A 19,441-nucleotide genomic window follows, 5' to 3' on the forward strand; every position below is an offset into this window, starting at 1 on the left:
TATCTAATAAGTAGCTTTCTAATAGTAGCGTAGTAGAGAATTGGAAAAAGGGAGCAATTGACTGTCACTTCATTCTCTCTTTGTTTAATTCAAGCGACTTTTCGAGGGCTTCCGTGTATGGATCGCGCAGTCCATGTCATGTCGATGATATAACACTTCATTAGAACTATTGGATGATATGCTAAAAGGAACGAATTAATTTTTCAATTTCCAGTTATAAACAATATTTTAATTGAAATTTCAAGGTTGTTTCGAGATGTTGATACATATACATATTTTCAGAACTCGAGCGGTGCATTGTTTTCAGTTCGATATATTGAAATTGAAATTCCAAATTCGAAGGCGATTCAATCACGAAACCTCGTCGCACATATGTCGAAATGTGCACAATATGGCGATATCAAACTATTAATTATATATAATTTACAAAAAAAATAATTTAATCGAAAGACTTGGCAATATATATTAAAACCGCTCTGTAATCGCGCGCTCGTCATTATCAGCACGATGGATGCTTGTAATACCGAAATAGACCAATGTCTTAATGTCTCCAGTTTAAAGCAAAGTTTCCGACACAATCTCCACTTGATTCACTATTTTGCACATTTACGTAAGGTATCGATATACGTTCATAGTGCTTCGCGTTTATCAACATAGGCCGATCTGATCCGGTGTAAGTCGATTTACTTTCTAAACTTTTACCAAGATGATTCGAGCAAGTCGGGCGAGCCGCCGGTTAATCGACGAACCCGTTTGTTAGGAAAGGCAAAAGACAAAACGCAGCGAATGAAATGGACAGTGAATATAAATGCGCATTTATTGACTTGTCAATTTAATTTATTGGTATAAAACAGATAATACAACATGGTAAAAAGATATTTTCCATTGACATATTATTTACACAATGCGTGTGATATATAACGATATTTACAATCCATGCAAAGCTGGGAGAATAATTAACAAATTAGTTAACTGCTACTACCGAACCAATCCGATCCCATTGCGCCGAAAAATGCGGCTGCTCCGGATTTTATCGTTGCGCTGGTGGAATCTGCTCTCGTACTCTCTTTCGTAACTTTCTTGCGCTACGTAAATGATAAAATGTCCCTTAATTCCGAAAAACATTACTTCTTATTGGATATCATTTGTGTAAATGCGTTAGTACCATTTGCGATCTCACAAAGACAAAAGTTCGTAGAAACACTTGTTAAATTTTTATTACGTTTCACAGCAAGTGTTACTTTAATTGCATTTTTTCTCATTTTAGTACTATTTAATATAATATAATTTTTTTTTAAATTAAAGTACTACTTTCAAAATAAAAATTTTGAAGGAAGAAATCTTTTTTAAAATAGAAATGTTATGGTCAGCAATATCCAGGAATAAAATCGAATCGCACAATCGCGTTAATACGAAATTGATTAGTTATGTTAATCCAAAATCACGCCATGCAAGATCGCTCTTCCGGCTTACCAAATTTACCCTAAGGATATCTTTATCTCACTCAAATGGCATAATCTGGGATTAAGGTATATGCTATACTTAGAAAATAATCAGAAAAGAATTTCAAATTTGGCCAATATAATAATAATATAATAATATCACAGAATATCACGTAAGGCCTCTTGATACGCACCTGTGCTTTATCGGGCATCGGCACCGGTAAAATCGGCAAGTTTCTCGTAGGAGCGGTCACAGTTAGCGGCGGGAACCATGGTGCCCCCGTACAAACAGCAAGCACTGCCGGCGGTTCGGCCTTTCCACCATCGCTGTTCGCATGTTCATTGCGCGCACCCAAGGTCGAGTGCAATTGCTCCAAATGAGACACCAAGTTTCCGAATAGCAACTGAAACAAGGTCGACAAACAGGATACACTTCGTCTAGAAACTACTGCTGTGTTCTCGAAACGTTCTGCTCTAGATTGATAGTGTACCAACCAAGGATCTCTGAACAGATTTCTTGATGTTGACGCGAATGAATGGATCGAAAACGTCATAGTCGAACGGATCTATCTTCGCGAGCACCGCGTCACAACTTCTGCTGGATAACTCGTTAAGAACCTTGTTTTCGCGTGGCACCATCAACAGTGTACAGTACCTTATGTCGTACAATACTTGAAACGCTTGCTTTTGTCTTAGATCTACATTCCTTGCTGCGTTCAGATAATAGTTAAATAATATCGTAATAATATTTTCAACAATTTGCTGCAGCACCCTCCTAAAATAAGAAAGAAAAACAGAACAGGATAAACTGTGACAGGACATATTTTATCGTTACAAGCATAATTTACTTGAAATGCTCACTTCGGAAGCGTGTGAGATATAATCTTATTTAAATCTCTGCAGATGGCTGTCAAAAACTTCTGCAGAGGTACCGATGGTTGATACGGCACTAGGATCTCGGACTTTATTCGTTTCCCCTCTCCGGATTCTTCCTCGATGGTAACTCTTTCCCACTCCGAGACGATCCAGTGAACGCGCAATCCGTCAATCGGTTCTCGCAATATGTACTTCTTCATATGCTCAGATATCTTAGCTTTGTATACACTGGCCCAAATGCACCACAGGGAAGTACTTTCCTCCTTCAGGTTGTCGCAAATTGCTTGCCACTTAACGTTCGTGACAGCCAGCCCGGATACTTTGGACAACGTGAAACATTTATTTAAATTCGGGCACAAGGTCGTCAACGCGAGAAGGAATCTTGCCAGTACTATGGCGTTTATATCGCGCTGCCCGTGTTCCGGTTTATCGTTCACGCATGCATTCTCAACGAATTTTACAAGCCCTTCGACTTTTTCGGTGCTGACTGCTTGCAAATGCTCTTGGACCTCGTTACGATCGGAGAACGAATTTGCAATTAGAGATATGTTCGCCGAGAGCAAGCTATCTTTAATCGTTATCACTCGCTCGGTTGCGTATAAATAGTGCTCGAGATCGCATAGCAGCGTGTACAAACTCTCGTTAAATGTCTCGCACAGCTTGATCACGTTAGGGGAATAACTCTTAGTTTTCATTAGTAATGATCTCTTGTTATCCAATCCGCCGTTCTTCGTAAGCTTTTGTGGAATATCGGTGGGAGAATCCTTCCACACGTACCACCGTAAATCGTGTTCCGGAAACTCGAACTTGTCGTGCGCCACTTTGTCAAGTAATTTTATTATATTGGACTTTAAGTCGGCAAGTGCATCCGTCCATTTGTCCATTATAATACCTGTGTAAGAAATCAGCGTAAATCATCAAAGTGAGTAAAATGTTTACCTTTTACGTACGGACGCAATTACTTTTTGCTCGCTTAGTTATGATAGGCTGGAAGAATTCGGTCCAGAAACTTATTCTCGGTAAGGAAAGCTCCTCCCAAATGGAATTCCAGTTTTCAGGCAGATTCACGCTGATAGCTTCCTCCCGAACGTTGTACAGGCCTTTGATGGAAATTATTAAATCTAATAGCTTGGCGACTTCGACGTTAGAGAAATCATTGACCCATTTCAACCAAGACTTGATATTGTCTTGGAGAATCGTCGAGGAAAAGCTCTTTGGTATGTCTTGAACAAACGGCTTATGCTTTTTGGTAACGGATGGCAGGAACTCCTCGAGTAAATCCTGATTTAAATCAAGCTGCGACAGCAAGCAATATGCCTCCTGATCTTTTATGTCCGTTATATATTGCAAGACCAAACCTCCCGGTGCATTATCCGCGTCTAGAAAATTAAACGTAAAATGCTTTAAATTATAGTTTTCTTTGCTTTATATATTCTGACTCTACAATGAATCGAGTACTCACTTATGAAACATGAATATATTATATGGACAGTCTGTATAAGTATTTTCATACACAATTTCAACTTATTCTTCACGCTATCATAATTTTCATTTTTAATTACAGCCTCGAGGGCGTGACTTCTTGTGGCTATTAATTTCTCCACGAGGTCCACAAATGAAGATTCATTTAGAAATACAAGAGACACCAGGCAGTTTGCGGCGTTCTGCAAGATCACGGTATCAGTAACAGGTATTTAAGTATCACAAGTAATTCACAATATTTGTATACCAACTATAGCTGAAACATCTAGCGATTGCAATATGTTGTTACACTCGCTAGATATAATATTCTTAAATTGAGTGATGACGTCCCATTGCTTCGCAACGATCGGGTACTTGCGTGACAGCTCTGCGCTGCCTACTTCAAACATTAAACTGTAATTTATGTGTTGCGCTATTATATACAACTGCGTTGCAAATAGCAAATTCTGATTCTCAATGCTCGTCCATATGTACTGTGGAATGTCCATTAGAATTTTGATTTGAATAATAATGGAATCTGAAACATGTCCCTTCCTAAAAGAAAGAGGAAAGATTACGCTACATCTTCTGGCGTACAAACTTTCTTATTTTTCGTTTGCATCTGGATAAAGGATACCTGTCTGCTTTATCTTCGATTGATTCCGTTTTGAAACCAATAAGGTACTTTTTTTGCAATTCCCTAAAATTATCTTCTATGCTAGCGATTCCTTTGGTAACTTGCTCTGACGTTATTTTCATTTTCCTAATTGTGTCTGCAGCCAGTATTAAATCCCGATACCTTTCTCTGGAAATCATTAGCACAAACTTAGTGACGGAACACTTGAACGCGTCCCACTATAACCTCATAACTGCAAATTATATGTATTCACGTCAATTTTAACTTGACGAACTAACAAATCGCTACTTCTTGCAATAAAAAATGGTATATATTTTTTCTGACCGTTCAGAAATATCAAATTAAACGCAAACTAAGCTACGTCATACCCAACTAGTGTTCGCAATTCTATTTTCTTTCTATCGCTTTCCAGCTGGATTTTTTTCTGGATCTCTTCGATCTCTTTGATGGTGTGCTCCTCGAACAATTTATTAATATCTAGATCCAAATAATTTGTTGCTGTCATGTTGTTCCTGACAGCTGGCTTCCACTTTTCAAACCCGAAAAATACCACGTAGCCTATCTCGCTAACCTGTCAAGCTAACTTGTCGAAACCTCGATTCTCAGCTGCCGTACCACGTGTCGGTAATCTCTCCCCGTAAGTCGTAGGCATTCCCGCTAATTGGCGTTGCCGGTCGCTGCACCTGCCACACTGCGAATCTCTGTTTGGAACATTACACGTTCATACCGAAAATGCTTATCTCGAGAGCACGAGGACATGTCGTAACATGGAGTGTATCTAATCGTATCGAAACGAACGATTCGGGGCGGCGGGTACACGTGTTGCTGCATTTCTCGTAAGTAGGCCCGGCGGTAGAACGACCGCGGAAGGTCGGTATCAGCCGAACGCGAACGTTCCTCCAATTGCCGCGCTCCGCACCGCCGTGCGAGAGCACTGAACGCACGCGCGACGCGGTGCAACGCGGGCCGCGACGGTGCACTATGGTATGCGGCGGTTTTCTATCGCGAAAGGAGCTCTTCGGTGGGATTTGCCGTACGTCGCCTGCCCCGGGCAGGGTATGAGGTTATGCCGTTCGCTGCTCCTCGGTGCGGATGATTGATCCGCGCGCGCGGAATCTCCCGGGACGGTGGTACCGAGTCGGCGCTTTCGTGGGCGGAGAACGCGAGCAGTGACCGCAAGCAATGAAATTTTTAATTGTCCGGTGACATTCCTCGCGGGGCGACGGGCAGGTGTGTCTTCGTTCGGATGTGTGCGCAGCCCCACCAACTCGCACGAGTCACGCCGTGAGCACTCCGGTCTCCGGTTTCGTCGGTCTCTCGCGGTTTCCTCGGCGGCGGAACGGTGTAATGCGCGACACGAGCAACTGAAAACAACATCCAACATCATGGGCCCGATGACTGTCGACAACACGGGTGAATATCGGTCGTTTTCGCGCTTACGCTGCAAGAAAGAAGGGTCTCGCGCGAGCTCGTCGCGATGGACCTCGTCGACTTCGTGAACGGCGAGGTCGAGTCGCCACGGCGATTTTTTTTTCGTCGAAATTGGCGCATTCGCGCGAGGACTGCCGATTGGATTGCCATTTCAGTCGAAATACACCGCATGAGTAGTCACCTGGCGTTTATTCCTGGCAAGGGTTCATGTAAATTAGGGTTATGTGCTCGGATTGTTCGAGGTATACCGTTTTGCGAAATCCTTCTCTCTTTCTTGCGCAATATGCTCGCATACCGTAAAAGGCATTATTATGGCCTCACGTGATATCTTATCTCATGATGAATCTGTGTGTATAACCTTTGTTTGTGATGCATTATGGTAAATAGGCTTCTCTAAGGTAATCTTGGTCATGTGCTGTTAAAAAAAATCCCGATATTTCATATTATCTTGTAATAAATTGACGTATATACAGAAACATAACCGTGTATGATATAAATGTTTGATATTTTTTAAATGTAGATTACCAAAAGGCAAAAAAAATGAGTTCCTCCCTAACGTCGCTACAGGCAAATAGTCAAAGCTTAGAAAGACAGAGACATGTCAGGACAACGACAGAAAGACTTTATAATAGTCTTACCAAGAAAAGGTTCGTTCCCGTTAGCATTAGTCACTATTGCATTAGTCATATAGCTGTTATATGCGATTGTGTATCCTATTTATACTACTGTTCACATTATGTAACAGTGCAAAGGATTTGATGCATGCTTCAAATATTTTTAGGAAAGATCCAAAGCAAACAAACGTTCAAAAAATGTGGATAAACTACGAAGACTACAAAGATGACTTTTGGGCAGCTATCAGATCTAATTATGATTATATTATGGATACTAACTTAATCGAAGCTTGCAAGGTAAAGTACTTGGTTCATAGATGTGATAATATGACTGAAAAGACAGATAGATGGACGCTACGTTACTTGATGCGCTATGTGCGATGCAAAGTGCAACGTGTGACGTGACAGACATTTTACTTGTTATTCCAGGAGGCAAACGGTGAATTGACATGGGACGAAACAGATGTGTCAACACAATCGTGGAACTTGAAAGAAGTCAGTAGCCAATTTTCAGAGCTTTACTCGTGGTTAAGAATCCTCCAAGAATTGGTTTATTCCAAGGAAGAGAATCTTTTAGACAAGAGCCTGCGTGCAGTGCGTATCAGTTTTATCGTGTTCAAAGCGTTATACAAGATAATAAGAAATTTACCTGAACCATCCTTGAAATTAAATCTATTAACGTTGGTTAGGCTCATATGGAGGAGCTACGACGCAAGGCGTACAGACGTAAATTGTTTAACGAGCAAGCAGAAAAATTAATATCTCGAGCCCCTGCTTTAAAAGACGAAGTAGCGTGGCGTGTAGATCACTTGAATGCAAAATGGGAGCTAGTTGAACAAATTATGGCGCCCGTAGATCGACCCGAATCTAGTCAGCAAGATATATCTGCAGGTAATAAATGCTTGTACCTCGAGAAAATTTTCTTCTTTACGTTACACGATTGCCCACTAACGCAATCCGCGCAATCGATTTGCCTCGGCAGATTTCGAACATGAGGTAAAATGCCTAAGAAAATGGTTACGAGAGATGGAATCGCGTCTTCAACCTTTGAGCTTCCAGGTCAATTGGACTCTGCCAGAACTGGAGGAAAAAGCGGTAGAGCACATGGTAAGTAACATATGGTTTCTATTATTTTATTTAGGTAGCAACGGGTTCCGCAATTGTTCAATATCGTGTATATAATTCATGGTTAGGTTCTTTCCTCCCCCAAGTCCTGCCCATTCCTCAACATTGTCATTTTACCGACATATGCCAGATGTCACTTTGTGTATTTCTCCTTATCTTTTCTATTTATTACATTTTACTGTCAGAAGATTGTTTTATACAAAAACAATTAGATGACGTATTTTGCTTTACAATGCGTAGTTTTATCTAGAATTAAGAAATAATAGGAAACAAAAATAAATATTTGAAACTAGTACAAGGATTACTGTGTGGAATTCTACACAGAAAGATAAAATTCTCTATATGTTTTTGAAGCTTCTGTTGGATAATTTATACACACGCATTTGCTTTTACGTACACATATATCCTCGCTTCCCTATTTTTAATAAACAAATCGCGCTAAATGCACGAGGCAGAGAACAGTAAAATATTAATGAATCAGCTTCATTTATTGGAGTCGTCTCGTTCATTAAAAAAATCATTGAATTGTTGACGCTGAAGCGGGAATAGGAGGAAACGGCTCGATTTGGCCGGATACGTGCTAAGAATAAAGCTACGTGCGTCGGCCGGACACGTGCGTACCGGGCTGAATTTTCGTGTAGCTTGGAGCCGACCAACGCAACGGAAGGCTAGAAAGAACGGATGTAATGGCGTGCGACGAAGGTGGGGGACGAAGGCACAGTCGGCGCGGACCCGGCGCTTTTGTTGTTTTGTGTCAGGCTCCGATCTTTGCCGAACGCGTGCGTTCGGACGCAAACGATGCGCTTCGCTGCGCGCTGGAGAGACCAGCTGCCTGCCGGCTGCACGAGCCGACAGAGTTCGCCGTTCCACGGTCGCCGCCGGTGGACGGGCACGTTCGAGCAAGCACGTTGGATCCAAGACTCCCTTCTTCCTCATCCCTCTCTTCCTCTCTTTTTTCGCCCTCCCTCTACGTCGTTCTACGTTGTTCTCGCGTGTATCCTCCGCTCTCTCGTCCGTCCGTCTCATAGTTCTTCCTAGAGCGTCGCTATATTTAAACGCGAATGGTGCGCGTCCTTCGTGTTCGATTCGTGCGATCGCATCCCTCACGTAACACGGTGTAACGCCGAGACACCGCGATCCCGGCGTTCATCACGCCGGCATCCACTGGCGTGCCCACGCGTTCCAAAGAGCGATTGGCTCTTTTCGGGACGAAAGAAATACGGTCGCGACCATCGGGGTACCGTGTGGGTCGAGCCAGACCGGGTCTCTCCTCTTCCCCACGGTCTTCCTTCGGGTCTAACTGACCGCCTCCCGCCGCTCTCCCTTCTTTCTTCGCCTCCTACTCGTTTTTCCGTCCGTCCGTCCGTCCGCTCGTCCTCGTCTAACCGAGACATAGCTCAGCGGCGCTCGGTGCTCCAACTCTTCGCGCGCGGTCCACTCGACGTGGTTTCTCCGCCAACGAGCGAACCCTCGCGTGACCCCGCGCGGCGCGGCGAACGCGAGCCATTCATGCGTCGTGACGAGTCGGAGTACGAGGGGGCGAAGAAGCGCTCGAAAGAAACGCGCGTCTCGTCTCGTCCCGTCGTCCGTCCGCGGGGACCGGCTGTGTGTAAAAAAGATGCGTCGCTTCGTTACTGAAACCTCGCCGCGAGTGTTGTCGCCATCATTATGACCATCGCGATGCGAAGTCGCAGTATGATGCTGCGCTCGGTCTCTCTGTGGTTCCTGCTCTAGTGGATATCGCTCGTGCTATCACGGTCACGATTTCGCGCAACCAACTGACGACGTGCAACGGTGCGCCTTCCTCCTCGATCTAGTGGATATGCATTTCGGTAAGATCGCTCGAGTGAAGGAGCTTTATCTTGATCGCGTGCGCCTTTCAATGGAAATGATACGAAATTTCTGTGGAATTTCTGTTGAAACGCCGCTCGGATTGCCTCACCGTTCGTGCCTATTTAGCCGTTACGTAAACGGCATTGTTCCGCGGTACCGCGTATAAAAAGGTACGCCAACAATTTTTAATGCAAGATCAAGAGATTTAGAAAGTCGATTCTACTTCCGACTTCCGATTTGAAGAGAAACGTTACATTTCCTGCCTGGCTAATTTATCGCATGCATCTTAATATCTCGGGCGCGTTTTCGCCTGGATTGAAATACGATTCATTCGCTGATCCGCTTCTCTTTAGAGTTTTTGCCCGGAATAACGCTTTGAGCCAGTTTCAGTTATCCGCGGTTCGCTACGTGCTTTGGCGCGGCTGAGATCCAATGTGATATTTGTCCCGTTATTGTTACAACAAAGGGCACGATGAAACAATGAGGTAATTACAGTGGATGCTGTCGGCCTAATCCGAGCAATGCATCTCTGCGTACGATCGGCTATGTTTCTCTTTCGGGTGAGAACATAATTACGCGCTGGTAGCGCAAAAACAAAGAAAACCGATGCGCGTGAAATTACGTCTGGTATAATATAATACGTGATACGATTAGCTACTGATATCGCTGTTTTACTTTCGATATTACTTGAATTTTTGATCGCATCCATTAAGGCGCGTCAGACGTGAAATAATTAACTGCTGCTGCATCGAGCGGGATCAGATCTACGAAGAACCGCGAAGCCGTGTAACTTTCGATCAATTACACACTTGTCGCGTACTTAACGTGCCTGCGTACTGTTCCTCGGCCGTATCGATCCTCGCGCGTGCTCTGTGATCTTGCCAACGCTTCAGCTCCGGTCCACGTATTATTTCCCGCTGCATTTGGTCATCGACACTCCGCATCGTAGTGCGTGGATGCTCCGTTGAACGACATTCGTGGATGTTGAAGTCGGTCGTTCGAGGTCAAGCGAGTTCATGTGGAATTGTCCGTATAAAGAGAAAGTAGATCCTTGTGAAATTTTATGGGCTCAGTTCGTACGGAGTATCCGGCAGTCGCGTTGATTACCGGGAGATCGCCAGGCACCAAATTGCATTTAAATTTCATTAGCCGCCACATAAAGCATATCGCCATTCTCCTATCCTTTTTAGCTCTTCCTACTTCCACCCGTAACACGCATACATTATTGTCATCACGTGGCTCGTTTGTCGGTTATTTACCTGCCGCGTGTTAGCTGGGAAAGAAAGTTCGAGGATATAGTTGCTTCGATCTGAAGCGAGGTGCATCACTAACCGGTTGCAGTGGCTCAATTAATCATTGGAACGATTCGATTTGCAAGCACGACAGAGACGCGTGGGTTCAGTGAAAACGCGTGGAGCTGGACAGTAGCCGTTCGGCTTTTCAACCAGTTGCGAGTATTTTTGGAGGCACACGAATGCTCCACGGAACTCCACGGAACCCGTGCGACATTAGAACGATCGCCCCCGTTCCGACAGGGAAAAATCACGTTGAAAGAAACATGAGACGGATTTTTCGCGCTAGCGACCAGAACAAATTTCAAAAACGGATCGACTTGGCGAACGGAGTTGCCGAGCGGCAGCGGCGTTTGTTCTTGTTTTCTATCGCCGTGTAACATCACACCGTGCTATTAAGATTACGGATCGGATCTTTAATTGATACGATAACCGCGATTAGCAGATTAGCTTCGAGTCGCTAGAGATATCGGACTGCTGCCCGATGTTTACGTTTGAGATCTGCTTTAATAAACGTCATTATTTTTATTAGGCATCGTGAGGTCGATATTTTGACCGACGACGCTTATCGCGAGCAATTGTAAATTTATCCAGTGATCTCTCCATCTTGCACATAGACGATATTCTCTGACAACATTTCACCGCTATCTGATCCACACGCGCCCGTAACTCTCGTTATCTTTGGGTCATAAAAACTGCCGGCGTTTAACGGAAAACGATAAGTGGTCTCTGGATTAAAGTACGGCAACTTAATTCAAAGTTCGAACGGCTACGTGTTCGGTACACAATCGCGCATTTTACCAGCGTTATCGGCGGAACGTAATTTGGTCACCTCGTAGGCAGGTGACTTGTGGTACGCCGTTACCTCTGCCACGATTTACGAGGCACTCGCGAAACCGCAAATCCGACCGTTGACAAAACCGAAGTTAGTCTACCGTGGGATACACAATGAGGCAAGAGCACAATAAGAACGCGCGCCGACGAGAAATGAGGCGAGGACGGCCCGGATAACTACCGACAAGTAGCCGCGAACGGAACGTCCCGCACGTGAATTTATTCGCGCGCGATCGCAGAGATCCAGGACCGTCGCGTCGACCGCGATCCTTAAATCATATTCCGCGCACAGCAAAACGAGATTAAATCGCGTCTACGCTCGGGCATCGGGCTCGAACGGTGAAACGTTTCCGATGTCGAGATTCCTCCTCGCTCGTGACGAACGTATCTCTCCTTTTGTACGGAAACTATAATCATTGGCGAAGTATGCATCGCACACGCGATGCATAATCGCGAGGGTACTCGCGATGGAAACTCATGGTGCTGCCATTCTTGCGTCACCATCGCGCGCGCGAGCGCGAGCCGCGGCACCGCAAGTGAAAGGGAATAGACAATTTTTGCCAGGCTAACATTTTTTTTTTATATATACCGTGCGCCACGAATGCGAGATTTACGATTACGCGGTGCATACCGTTGCGACGCGGAGTCGGTACGTGCGTTCGCCATTATATTTGATTATTGTGTCCGTGCAGTCCGAGCACCGTTGTCTATATATGTACGGTGCGCGCTAGCGATGTACTATTCTCGCGTAATTTGCATTTTATTTCCGTCCGAGAGAAAATCACGTCGCCGTGCAACGCTGAAAAAAAAGCTTGGGAACTTGAAATCGAAGGATTTTCTTTAGATCAATTTTACCTCGGGAACTCTCCCGGCCGCGAGCAGTACGTCCGAAAGTCGGAGGAAACCTTACGACATTATTGGGACATGAATATCGCAATAACGTGGCCTGATGGCCGCATAAAAGAGGAAACCTTGCCGGTGCACGTAGTAGTTTCGCGCTGAAAGAAATTGCAAATGACACGTCACGGGATGTTTTAATAAAGGAAAACTTGCGGATTCACGATGAGTAAAAAATAGCGTGACAGTGGATTTTGCACAGCGCAAACAACGAGGGGCCTGATCAGAATTAAATCATGTGAGCGGAAGTCCTGCCGAACGAAGCGTTCTAGCATAAGCGAGAGGTTGATATTACCATGTTGCCGGAAAAGTTGATGGGTTTTTCTCTCTCTCTCTCTCTCTCTCTCTCTCTTTCCCCCTCTTTCTCTCTCTTTCTCTCTCGCATTATAACTCGTTATATTACGGAATCATTTTGCCTTTGCATGTGTGCGAGCGCTGACTCACTCGCCTGGCGTCACCCGTTAACTAGGAACATTGATGCGACCACCATTTCCGAGTTCGATAGAACGCACAGTGTATCCTTTAAGCAGGCGAGAATCTCCAGACGCCTCGCAAAAGAGCGCCTCGACGCCGCACATATATTTGAATTACATTTTTCCATGCTGAAGCTGGATTTGCGAGTTGCAATAAATCTATTTACTTCGGATAGAGCAAGAAAGGTGCGAGGTTTTGCGGAGAGATAAAGCGACGCTAATCAAATGGCTGATTAAACGTCAGTTTATATCAATTAATTTCTTTCGTTTGGTTTTTAACGAGATTAATACACATGCCACCGTAATAGGATACGCTATGTGGGAGGCCTACCGCTAAACTCGCAAAACCGCCGCCGTGTCGACCATACGTGGTAGTTAGCATCGGTATCTTGAATTCTTAGATAGCGTTGGCATGTCTCGCTGGCCACGGAAGTAAAAATCACGGCTAAGTGAACGCACACCGTTGTGAGTCTCGGTGGTCTTAGACCTCGACCGATCGGCTGCGTTTTACCTGCGATTTAACCTTCTGCGTTTTCCCACTGCGACCTCAAATAATATACCACGGTCTTGTCCTGACATCGTTTTTCAAGAATAAACGCAAGACTACACAGAGGTGAAGAAATTAGTATCGGTAGAGTGTGCACTTTCTCTTTCCCACACAAAATAGAAACCCGATCCTATCTCGTGAATCGAAAGAGATTGGATGAAGAGTGCTTTTTTCATAGAATATTAACTGCCTTAATGAATGTTGACTTGATCATTGACTTGCTCGCGTCGACAGGCATCTGATGAGCTTTCGCGAGGCGCAGCAGCGAAAAATGCTCGGCTTCTCTTCGTTTTGGCGGAAATTTATTCGAACACGTGCGTCAACGCGCGTCGAAAATGGTCTCAAGTTTGCGAGACGATAATTTTTAAGTGGTAAAACATAACAGTAGTAATGACAAATTAACTTTCTCCACGGCGGTGGCGGTCTTACTCATCGTACAGAGCGTGTCGATAAATCACGACGGTTGGATTGTATGCCGAAAGAGATTTCTCGATAGATCGTTCAACCTGGATTGAAAGAAGCTACGTGGTAATAACGGCGTTCTGTTGCGACTTTGTTGGAAATGTATCGGGCGTTCTCGATAAAAGAATCTTTTTGTTAAGCTACAAATTTTGGCACGTTATCATCTTTTGAGATAACTTTTAAAAGTGTCTACACGTGATGATCAGATTGCACGAAAGTTTTCTTCTTATTTTAGTAGGTGCTTAGCTATTATAGGATAAACCGCAATGTACGAAGATCTTCACGAACAACATTGTGCTCGTAAAATGTTCTTTTTGTAAAATTTTAAGACGCTTGGTCTCAGTCATAAATACATAAAAGTTTTACGACACGTGGGTCGTAAAACACATATATTTGAATGCTGGTGTTTAGCCGAGACACCCTGTAGAAACGCGTCACGGGATGATCTATTCTTCGAAACAATTTAAGTGATCCAGCAGCCGGCGTTGATCCTGGTATTGCTGCGAGGTACAGCCGCGCCCACGGAGAGTTATCGGCTTGTTCGTCTCAGATTAATCTCCATTCCGCAGTGATATCGACTCGATTTTCCGCCAGTCATGATTCATGTCGTTGCGCGTTTTCCATCGATCTACCATCGATATGCTCGACAACGTTATAATATAGAAATATTGAAAAATTGAGATATGTTATACTTATGCAATGCGTCAAGATTGTTACAAGCTTGGCACAATATTGTGACAAGCGCTCTCTGCGTGAGTGTGTATTGTGTGTGTACGCGTATTAGATAATTGAAAATATCCGTTATATACGTGGCATTCTTCATATAATTTAATCGAAACTCTCACCGTCTGGCATTCGAGACACGTTAAAGCGTGAACTCCATTTTACATTGTCAAATCCCCGTGGCGATTAGATCTCGCTCGGCGTCCTCATTACGCACGACTCCTCGTCTAATGTTATAATTGTTAATTTCGTAACACCGCATAATATCAGGTTCGCTGAATTATTCAATGCAGAACCGCTTTAATCTTATCTACTTTTACTATCGCCGCGAGTTCTCGCGTGATTCGACGAGTATCGTTTCACTTGGTGGCCAACATAAGGACGCATTATCAGCACCGTGCGACAGGATCATAGACGTGTCTCGGGGACTCGCGTGTCTCTGAACGCCCGCATCTCGTATGACATTATCGTCACACGTGTTACGTGCGTGGAATTTCCCGCGCAGCTCACTTCCTGTTTCGCCAGCATAATATATTTTCCACGGTGTCATTGTCACATGGGAATAGGATACTACCGCCAATGGCGAAAGTACCGATATATTTCGCCATTAGCGAAACTCACGGCAGAGAAAGTGATTAGGTCTGACCTTCGCCTTGATTTTTCAAGCTGTCATGGTAGCTACGTGCTGCAACGTACCCAGGGTTGTTGCCCCAACGTCAACGCGTCGAGACCTTCGAGATGAGCCAGCGACATTCTGACAAGCACCGCAGAAACCAGTCGAACACGCGGTAGAAGAGCTGGAAAGACCGGCCGCTTTTAATTTCTATCATCGACTAATCAAAGATGTAGCTTGCTCTTCATGTACGACTTCGCTTCGCAAGGTCGTCCAATTCGTTGCGCATCCCTGTGTTTCTTTTCTGGATATGATTCTTTTTTTTTTTAGTTTTTTTAAATTAAAAAGGTACAAATCAGAATCGAATAAAGCGGATAAACGTCTATTGTACGTCCCGTGGATTGTTTGTATCTTGCAGATGGAGTTGCGTAATTGCGGTAACGAGTGTCCTGCTCTGTATGAAATTACACCAGGACGTTGCATCGCTGAATGTCATTAACACCGGCAATATCGGCATCCGTGGACCGCCAGCGAGATGCGATATCTCTCCCGACTGGTCTCATATTCTCTGATACTCTCAAGCGGCAGCTCGACACCGTGCAGCTGCACATCTCTCCGGATTAATAACTATAAATTACGTACCGCCTCTTGGACAAGGCTGGTCGTGTTTCTCTTCTCGAACACGCGGCAACTTTACGATTCTTTAATATCTGTCGCGAAACTTTCCCATGAAAGCTGAAGCATGCCTGCCCGCCGCTGAGCTTGCCGTGCGATAGATTTTATTTCTTTACGGCCTCTTTAGCACACATTTTGTCACGAACACCTTACTACCTCTACGGAACTGCTCGTTCCTTATCAGATTCCGTTCGTACAATTGTACATTGCATGCTCTACGTGTTTGCGATCTGTATCCGGAACGTGACCCGAAAGTTATACGAAAACACGTACCGACTTTCATTAAGATATCGTATTACATTTTCCTGAGACTTTTGGATATTGCACATTGCTGGAAGGATAACGACTGTCCTGTACGAGACACATTTTTGGTCAAAAATTGTTAGACGCGCGTGGAGGACGCGGTGTGGGATTTTAAATTTGACTGTAATTTAATTTCTATTGATTAACTGGCGATGGTTGATCTTCCGCGGCATATCCGCTCATGAATAAAGTCATTGCAGCTGACTTGCTTGATTTATGCGCACTTCATATCCTGTCGGAGAGATATCCACACTCTCATAACGTCTGGTTCCTCGCTATCGCCTCGCACGTTGTTCCTTTTGTCTGAATGAGAAATTGACAATGAAGACGGCGCAAGGAGAAAAAGAAGCGCTCGTCGACGGATCGTTACTACAAGGAGTACGCGCTGCGTGAAAGCAAGCTGCTTGCATCTTGCTCGCAAGAGCCGCAGATCCCCGGTGCGTCGTGCTGCGAGATAAGTAGAACAATCACACATAATCATATGCAATCTATCAGAGAAAGTGGGCTAATATGGGCCACGCGGAGTAGAGTATCCGACACCTTTGTTTCTCCCGGTTAGATGCGAAGTCCCGATTTGAGGAAACGCGAACACACGGGATATGCGCGTCGGTTGCAAGGCGCAAGGAGGCCCACTTACCGCTCGGTGGCTCACTTTGCGGAAGCAATAAAGAATTTTAAGTGTTTCTTTTCTACGCGCACATTTAGCCTTTACAGTCTCGCTGGCGTGCACATACAGCCTCGGTCAGTGTTTACGCGATGCACGCTCTAAGCTACGCTTACTTTCTTTCGACCTGATCTCGGTCGGAGTCGCGGATTCGCCGCGGTCCTCGCCACGTTGCTAATCGCTATCACTATTGTCGTTGAACAACTGGCTTCAGGCACGTAAACGTACCGTGTCGAGATACATATCTTTTTTACATATGTCTTCAAGTAGTTTATTGATAGCCAGGTGTATATCTGATTATCCGGATCTCTAGATCATGGATGCAAACGAGGAATAGTTAATATACCTGCGAGCAATCAGGGAGAGTGAACGAGAGATTTATGCTGAGCGATATTGCTTGCCTTTCTTTTCTTGTTAAGCAAACTGTAAAGTAACATATGCGAGGGATTTCTGTTTCAGGTACTCCAAAGAGATATAGAGGCGCACGGACGTATCGTCAGTTCGGTTGTCAAATTGGGAGACAAAGTTTTCACGCAACAGCAACAAGAGCAGGAGCAACAGCAAGAGCATCGACGACAGTCTTCGCAGCCCTTACGAATAGTGAGATCGTTGGAACGGCGTTGGCATCTTCTGTTTCTACGTGCCTTGGAGTGGCAATGTCACATTGAAACCCTCGTATCTCACATAAGAAATAAGGTAAGTCCCATCGTTCAATGTTTGCCTTCTGGAAAGAGATATTTTTATGAAGTATCAGGAGTCGTGATAATTAAATAATCACGAACGAAAGTGTTAAATTCTCTCAGAGATTTTTGTTCGGTCAAGATGCGGCTTGTTGCCATTCATCCCGTCTCTTTTGCCAGTGTTTTATCGTTCAAGTGTTTTGATACCGTTATGCTGGTCGCGGTAATTAAAATCAAATTAGTGAGAAATGCGTCACGGGCAATGTTGATGGATGAAGGATGAGCGAATGAGCGATGTCAAGAAATAAAGGGTGGGTAAGCGGCAATCTTCTAGTGGATGCAATTGACGGAGATGTTTCGCAATTGATCATTATTAAGAATAGTGTATTGAGTAGTCGCGCAATTACAATTTATTCAGTGCCGGAAGCAAGCTTCAATGATCAGAACTGTATTTTGCTCGTCTGTGAAAGCAGAAATTCCTCTTTATGTGAATAATTTCCATTTTATGAAATTCACTGCCTTGTGCATTGATAAACCAAGTGAAATGATAGCGATTTCTTTAAGGGGCAACACTCGCCAGCAACTGTGTCACGTTGCATACCGACACACTTCGTGCACAATTAGCACAGGCTTAAACTCGCTCAGAACTGTCGTTACCTTTTTTCAGATCTCTTTTCTGATTAACATTTTTTGGTATGTGATTGAAATATTTTTATATTATTAATTTATGTTAATAATCTTTATATTTATTTATTATAAATATCTTAAACAGACAAAATTTATTCAAAGCCTTTTTGAAATTTGGACAATATGTAATGACGTAAAATACAATAAAGATAAAGAGTTCCAAGAGGTTTTGCAAGGAGAATATTTTAAAGGAGACATCTAATAATTATTTCTAAATATTATTATCTGCAGACTGCTTTGAAGAGATTACATTATTAGCTATATTGAAGATGTTTTCAACGAAAACAATCCAATATAGCGTATTACTCTTCTGCAGCTTCCCTTTTTTTTACCTGCTGCGACCTTAGAGTTCCACTTATATTTTACACCTACAAAAGTCAGACAATTTAGGCCTCCCAACGAGTTCTACCTCAGGTATCTCGCCGAAGGTACGGGATCCAATATTTGGCCTGAGCATCTCAGTAAAGTGTTAACCGTTCGACCATAACTTTCTCTCATCCAATTGAAGCGCGCTATGTCACGCTGTCGCGCGCTGATAGTGAGCGATAACTTTATTAATATAAGATAAGTACTGGTTGTGCGGTACGCGTAGCAACATTCAGCATACAAGCTACAACGTTTTTGGGACGATAATAGGCACAAAGAGTAGATATCGCATCAATGATTCAGATTTGTTCAGAAACTTAATAGTAATAGCGATTATGTAGATATTGTAAAAGAGATTTACCGCTGTTTTCAGAACGCCGTGCCTTGTAGCGACAGCGACGAGGAACCAGTCACGAAACAACGTCGTCTTAGCCGTGGACGATCGCGTGGTTCCGGAACAGAATCGTCAGGACAGTCAGCGCGCAACGAACGCGCGAAGCGCGTTACTGGACGCTCAAGATCCGAGTACTGCGATCATCCAGTCTCCGCGAGGACCGATCCATCAGACAGCGACAGCTCTTCCGAAAACCGATCCGTTAGTGACGGATCGTACTTCGAGGTACGTCAGTTTATTAGGCACGAACAGTCCTCCTACTCGTTGGAGTTCGATTACAATTTCGATCTAACTTTAACGACGTCGACTGAACGTAAAAAGTACCGCAATGCTTTGCATGAAATCCATTATTCGCGAATCGCAAAATGCTCCTTGTTATCGTGGGGTCCTATCGTGACCGCATAAGCAGTGA

General features: G+C 44.1%; 2 protein-coding genes across 3 annotated transcripts in view; one reads left to right on the forward strand and one right to left on the reverse strand.

Moving 5' to 3' along the window:
• Positions 1-815: 815 nt before the first annotated feature.
• Positions 816-5,094, reverse strand: LOC105277581 (conserved oligomeric Golgi complex subunit 1). Of its 2 annotated transcripts, none has more exons than XM_011336022.3 (9): positions 4,785-4,981; positions 4,417-4,584; positions 4,052-4,334; positions 3,781-3,982; positions 3,281-3,697; positions 2,304-3,210; positions 1,938-2,217; positions 1,637-1,846; positions 816-1,085 (listed from the first exon to the last, which is right to left on the reverse strand). In XM_011336022.3, the coding sequence occupies exons 1-9, from the start codon at positions 4,919-4,921 to the stop codon at positions 969-971; spliced, it is 2,721 nt and encodes a 906-aa protein (XP_011334324.2). In that variant the 5' UTR covers positions 4,922-4,981; the 3' UTR covers positions 816-968. The 2 variants fall into 2 exon arrangements, with proteins under 2 accessions (XP_011334324.2, XP_026827180.1); XM_026971379.1 differs by lacking the exon at positions 4,785-4,981 and adding an exon at positions 4,988-5,094 and having other exon boundaries at positions 820-1,085.
• Positions 5,095-5,696: 602 nt separating this feature from the next.
• LOC105277721 overlaps positions 5,697-19,441 on the forward strand; it is a 44,376-nt gene continuing 30,631 nt past the window's right edge. Inside the window, exons 1-8 of the mRNA XM_020031076.2 lie at positions 5,697-5,829; positions 6,368-6,494; positions 6,629-6,758; positions 6,891-7,055; positions 7,151-7,352; positions 7,444-7,568; positions 17,362-17,598; positions 19,009-19,254. Of these exons, the coding sequence (XP_019886635.1) occupies positions 5,802-5,829; positions 6,368-6,494; positions 6,629-6,758; positions 6,891-7,055; positions 7,151-7,352; positions 7,444-7,568; positions 17,362-17,598; positions 19,009-19,254 (1,260 nt within the window). The 5' untranslated portion in view covers positions 5,697-5,801. The remainder of the gene's footprint in view (positions 5,830-6,367; positions 6,495-6,628; positions 6,759-6,890; positions 7,056-7,150; positions 7,353-7,443; positions 7,569-17,361; positions 17,599-19,008; positions 19,255-19,441) is intronic.

The sequence above is a fragment of the Ooceraea biroi genome, chromosome 7 (genome assembly GCF_003672135.1).
Source record: "Ooceraea biroi isolate clonal line C1 chromosome 7, Obir_v5.4, whole genome shotgun sequence".
Lineage (NCBI taxonomy): Eukaryota > Metazoa > Arthropoda > Insecta > Hymenoptera > Formicidae > Ooceraea > Ooceraea biroi.